The sequence below is a fragment of the Embiotoca jacksoni genome, unplaced genomic scaffold, assembly GCF_022577435.1.
Source record: "Embiotoca jacksoni isolate LCO1_2020_lvr unplaced genomic scaffold, fEmbJac1.0.p SCAF_14, whole genome shotgun sequence".
Taxonomy (NCBI): domain Eukaryota; kingdom Metazoa; phylum Chordata; class Actinopteri; family Embiotocidae; genus Embiotoca; species Embiotoca jacksoni.
Genome location: NW_027185274.1, coordinates 7,702,384 through 7,708,465, shown reverse-complemented (window position 1 = coordinate 7,708,465; position 6,082 = coordinate 7,702,384). Strand labels below are relative to the sequence as shown.

The window sequence follows — 6,082 nt, the reverse complement described above, 5'->3', positions numbered from 1 at the left end:
TATTTAATCCATTTAGATCATCACTGGTGAAAACATGTCACTTGACAAAAACTGTTCAAATGTCATTTCTTTTTTTTTCTTTTTTTTTTCTTGCTGTCCTTGGCTTTCTGCAAACCCCTCCCTAATTCCATAGTACTGTCTGAGGCTTCCCTCGGATTTGCAAGTGGTATGAGTCACAATAACCATTTAAAAGGCTTTCTCATTAACCAGAACTTCCATCTCCATGTGTTTAAACTAGGCCACTACAATTCATGTAGAGTTAAGTCTGTGCAATGCATGTCATGCTGCTGTCTTACTCTGTCCTGGTCTTGCTTATGCCCGGTCCTTGTTTTACGGCACCCACATTTATTCCAGAGGAAGAGTGCACTCCTTCACCAGAACCACAGGTTGACTTGAAGCTGGCCACAGTAAGTGCATAATTGCATGAGCTGCATTACAAATGTTTGAGATTGGACTGCATGTGACTTAATCTTTTGTACAATGCAAAGTCATGCCAATTTGAATGTTTCAACTGTGGTAGTTAACTGCATCTTAAGGATCCCTTCTCGCCTGTGTTTATGCTGAGATAATATTTTTTTATTACATTTGTTTTTGTGTGGGTGGGGGGCGGAGGTAAGTGACTGCACTGCCCTCGGAGTCCCTGTTGTTGTTATATTACATGCTTTAGAATCTGCAATTTCTCTCCTTGTCCCAATTTCCATTCTTACATCTAATATTGCTTTTCTTTGGAGGAACCTGCTTACTAAATCTGTGCTCAATTTACTGTTGTGAATAGAATTGTTGCATGTTGTTGATGCTATAAATCTGAACATTTTAAGGTTAAAAATTAGGAAATGTATGTAGTAGCTGTGCTTTCCTGTAGCTGTTAATTAAAGAGATCCTACAACGTTTTATTGTAGTGCACAATCTATAATGCATGCTGTGATAGAGGATTAAACTTTGGCATTGATTGAGGTGTAGAGGACTGATTAATCTACATGGCTCTTTAGTGCAAAATGGCACCTAATCTGTGCAATTTAAATGTACTCATAGGACTACCTTCACCAGTATTACAACCTGCAAAAAGATCCCTTTGGGCGTATAAAGCGGAGCGGGCCCTCCTTCACCTCCAAGGTGAAAGACATGCAGATTTTCTTTGGGCTCAATGCAACAGGCGTCTTAGACTCAGGCACCCTGGAGGTGATGAGGAGCCCTCGATGTGGCGTTCCAGATGTGGAGGAGTACAGTCACATCCAGGGGACACGGTGGAATAAGAATGTCATCACCTACAGGTATTGACTGTGGTCTTTAAGGGTGTTTAATGATCATTATTGCCTTTTAAAGCAAGAGTACAATTACAATGTATATATATATCAATATATAATCGAAAGATACAAGTCTTACCTAGAATGAACTTGGTGGTTGTGCCTAAGACGCAAACCGTGCCAATATGTGAGAAACATTATGAAGCAGTAGACAGTAAAAGCCTTGGCAGAAATAAAGAATAGCAACTGTCACAAATAATTACAGCGAACATATTTTTAGGTTTGGGACTCCTGCCTCTGACAGCCATTATGGGCTTGTTAGGATGCCAAGTTGACCAAACAAGCTTGAACCTTTGTAACACTGTCTGAACATCCTGATCCATTTCTACGCAAGTTCTGTTTGAGACATGCTTGTTGGTTAACATACAGAACAAATGTATGTAATTAGGATAAACAAAAAAAAGTTGCTGTGCTATGAGTTAATTTCCAAAGGTTTATATAATCACATATTGTACATATTTTGTCAACTGTGGGCTTGAGGTCCTACTATTCTAGAAAAGGTTTGTACAATGATGTGCCATTAACGATTTTCAAAAGATATATATTTATTCAGCACGATACTGTGTGTTGTTCATCAACAGTGTAATGTGTTCTTTGCTGTCCCAGCATTGGCAGGTACACCAGAGATTTGCCTCGCAACACTGTGGACTTTTTGATCGGTTCAGCTTTCAGCGTTTGGGCCAGAGCCAGTAGTTTGACGTTTGTCAGGTCACATACCCGTAACGCTGACATCATGGTGGAGTTTGTGACCAATGGTGGGTTTGTCTTTTGAATCACACTGTACAGTGCAAGATAATTAACTCTGAACAGATATATCAACCTATTATGTAAATACAATGGGTAAACATATGGGGGAACTTTAACTGTAAACCAACTTAATGTCATCATGCCCTAGCTGTTGAACTTTACTGAGTCATTTAGATGAGGTGAACAGAGGCCTGCAGTTTCCTTTTGGCATGAAAGAAACTGGTTTTCTCTGTCGCTTCCATTTCATGTTTGGCCTGGTTTATATTATGCAGCGCATGGTGACTTGTTTCCCTTTGACGGACCTGGAGGCACTCTGGCTCATGCTTTCGGCCCCGGGTCGGGCGTTGGAGGGGACACGCACTTTGATGACGATGAGCGCTGGACAGCAGGAGGAACAGGTGCTGAACTGAATCCCACTGGAGGGCATTGTACACACAGAAATCTATAAAATGCAGTAACATCTATGTGAAGGCACTTTTCTTTGTTCCATTGCAGGTTTTAATCTGTTTGTAGTAGCAGCTCATGAGTTTGGCCACGCTTTGGGCCTGAAACACTCCGGAAACCCAGAGTCGCTGATGTATCCTACCTACAGAGCCTCCCATCCAGCCAACCTATTATCCAGAGAGGATGTGGCCAACATCAACGCACTTTACAGTAAACAGTTTTGATTTATCTAGGAATATACAACCCAGTACAACAAGTCAAAGTTAATACACTTGTTAGTCCACTGGAGGATACCATGCGGCATGTTTTTCCTTACCTGGGCTTGAAAAATACAGGCTCCAAAAACTACATGGTCAGTTGCAGGAGGAGATGATGGCTTTGGTTAAACGTGACACAGTCACAAGTTGCTTAGCTTTAGGAACCAAAACTACTTGGTTTTAATATTGTGCAAGTTACTTAACATAAGTTACATAAATTAAGTTACATAAGCAACTTATATACTTTCTCATGGCCTCACACACCAATCTACTGAGTGAATGTCCTGTGCATATTTTGTCCAACCACTACCAAAGTCCTCCCCATGCATACTTTATCACACCTTTATACTTAGTCACATGACCTCCTTCTTCGACCTTGGTCATACATGCAAATACTTGTCACCCTGACATGACACTGGCATAATATACTCTAGTGGACTGATGGATGTATTACGAGCTTTGGGGTGATTCCAGATTAGAAAATACTCTACCGAATCACTTAGATTATAATACAAAATTTTACTCTCCCCCAAATTGAACCTGGTTAATAAATGTGTACCAATATGTGGTAGGTCCTGTGAGAGGTCTTCCAAATTTTGTTCTGAGGAACACACAGCAAAACCCCTGGCTGTCCGGGTCGCAGTTCCCCCGACTCATGGAGGACAAATGTGCTCCAGACATGACCTTCGACGCAGTGTCCACTCTGGGGGATGCCACCTTCTTTTTCAGAGAAAGGTATGTTGTTTACTTGTTAAAACTTGAAGAAGATGTAAAGAAACACAAATATTTTTGTAACCTTTTTTTTTCTAAAGACACTCGTCTTTATTCTGTGTATTCTGCCTGTTTATAATTTAAACTTGTCATTGAAGAACAGGTGGGGGATTAAAAAATTAGTTTTTTTTTTTAAACTGATAGTATTTCTCCCACCAGATATCTCTGGATTAAACATAATGAGCTGGATGACATCAAAGAAGGTCCCATCACCAACTTTATGCCCAAGATTGAAACCAGTATTGATGCTGCCTTCTGGGTGCCTCGCAGATCCACTGCTTACCTTATTCATGGTAACTATTTAGTGTTGCCAATATGATCTGCATCACCATAATTACAGTTTATGCCAATGTCTATGCATAAACATTACTCTACACCCCAAAAATTCAACATGTATAAAAATGTTAAATCTGACTGATTAAATTAGTGACCCCCTGGTACACTAAAACAAATAAATCAAACAATCAAATATTTGATGAAATCATGATTATATAAAAAAATTATATACTATTTAATTAGGGACTGGTAGACTATTTTGTGCTTTGTACAACAAATAATCCATGTTTCCGGTGATATCTTTCCTTTGACAGAGTCCATGTTCTGGACAGTGAAAGGCTCCCTTGTGAAGGGAAAGCCCCGAGCACTCAGCCACTTTGGATTTCCAGCCTGGATTCAAGACGTTGATGCAGCAGTGCACATAGTAAAAACAGGACGCACCCTCTTCTTTATGCATGATATTTACTGGAGGTAAGACAACAAGTAAACAACATGTATCTCATAACAATCCGTTAAACATATAACTAACTACAACCACTGCTTATCTTTGCAAGCACGTTCAGTGATCTCAAGATGTTTGAGCCAACAGTTCTCTCCAGTTTTGCACCAAAAGATTATAATATTTTTCCACGGGCACTATTTTTGTCCTTTAAGAGCCCTGGGAAGTGGAGACATAGTTACTACATATATGTGAGCACAACAGATTGAATTAAATCAAATGATTTTCTTCTTTTATCTTAAATGAAGTGCTGTTTGAAATTGTGCTACATGAAATGGAAGTATAATGGCATTGCCCAGCAAAATCACAAAGCACATGTAGATATGGACACTGAAAAAGTTGACTCATCTGACTAAAACATTTCCTCTGTTGTTTGGACCTCACACAGAGAGCAAAGGGCTCAATTTGGCCTCTGAGGTTTGATGACGTGATCATAAAGTCACAACCGTAAACAAATGTTTTGTCCAAGTTTTGTCATGATCCTGAGTCATGACTTCTGCCAAACGGTGTTTGTATTTTGTCCTTTTCAGTTACAATGAAAACCGAAGGGTTATGGATTTTGGCTACCCCAAGTACATCACCGAAGGCTTTCCTGGAGTCAACGCTACAATAAATGCAGCTGTTCATAAAGAGGGTGAGCAAATATGACCTTTTGTGTGGTATGTTTCAGTTATTTGTTCTCTCTCAAAATGTTCTTAGATCTGAAAAGGTTCCACAACAAACCACATGAAACAACAGAAGTCTAACTGGGTGATAATTGTGTCTAGATTGAGGATGCGGTGCAGTTCTGTCTGTAGCTTCAGGGGCTTTTGCAAGTTGCATTGTCATTAGTAGCACAGGAATGCTAATCTACTTGCAACATCAGCTGAGTGGGGTTAAGCTTTTACAGAACATGCGGTTCCCCTCTATGATTTAAACTGCATAATTTACCAATTAAAGTCCTTTATATGATGTACTGTAATTTCAGCTGCGAGCTAAAGTGGATATTTGAGTTCAGAAAGATACTCATCATTGCAATCATCATCATCATCATCAACAAAAGAGTTTTCAGGCATCAACAAATGAAAAAGGTGAACTATGTGAATCACGGTGCTTGCTTGGATCTGAATTTTTGTTTTTCATCTTAGGTTTTATCTACTTCTTTGTGGGACCACAAGTCTACAAATATGACTTCACCCAGAAACATGTTGTCGGAGTTGAGAAAGCAAATTCCTGGCTTGGATGTTGAAACATTGGGTGAAATCTGTGAACATACAACATGGAAATTACCTGAAAAGCTTGATGAACTTCAATAACAAAATGGAAAACACACTGTATTGTACTAATGTTTTATTTATCAGTAGTCATAGTTGATCAAAATAAAGAATTGAAATTTAAAACTGAGAATACGTGTTTGTGGTTTTTACCAAAGTAAAATGCTCCCAGCATTTATTTGCTAATGATCTTGTCTGTTTTATCAGATATGCATATGGTATTTATGAACATAAAGATAATGCAGACAATAAATGAGGTTTCCCTCACAAATGGCTGCAGGTTTTGACATGACTGAGTAGAAATAAAACACTTCTAACTTCCATGTTATGAAGCGCACTGTATGCAGACATCTTTCACTGTTACAGACAGAAAGCTCGGACGTTTCATTGGTAGGTTTTAACCACAAAACTTACCCGCAAGAAAATTGGGGCAAATAGACCCAGCTGTAACTACCGGGATTGAGCACTTCTGGGCCATGTGATTGCCCAACAACCTCAAGAATACCACCATGTAAAAATTGTGAAGCCTGG

The 6,082-nt window shown here is 39.3% G+C and overlaps 1 protein-coding gene across 1 annotated transcript; it reads left to right on the top strand.

Annotated features, from left to right (window-relative positions):
* Positions 1-272: 272 nt before the first annotated feature.
* Positions 273-5,634, top strand: mmp20b (matrix metallopeptidase 20b (enamelysin)). The gene is made up of 10 exons (XM_069147712.1): positions 273-407; positions 1,033-1,271; positions 1,911-2,059; positions 2,324-2,449; positions 2,547-2,705; positions 3,325-3,487; positions 3,683-3,816; positions 4,114-4,270; positions 4,829-4,932; positions 5,426-5,634. Exons 1-10 carry the CDS (start codon positions 273-275, stop codon positions 5,524-5,526), a joined length of 1,467 nt encoding a protein of 488 aa, XP_069003813.1. The 3' UTR covers positions 5,527-5,634.
* Positions 5,635-6,082: the final 448 nt, after the last annotated feature.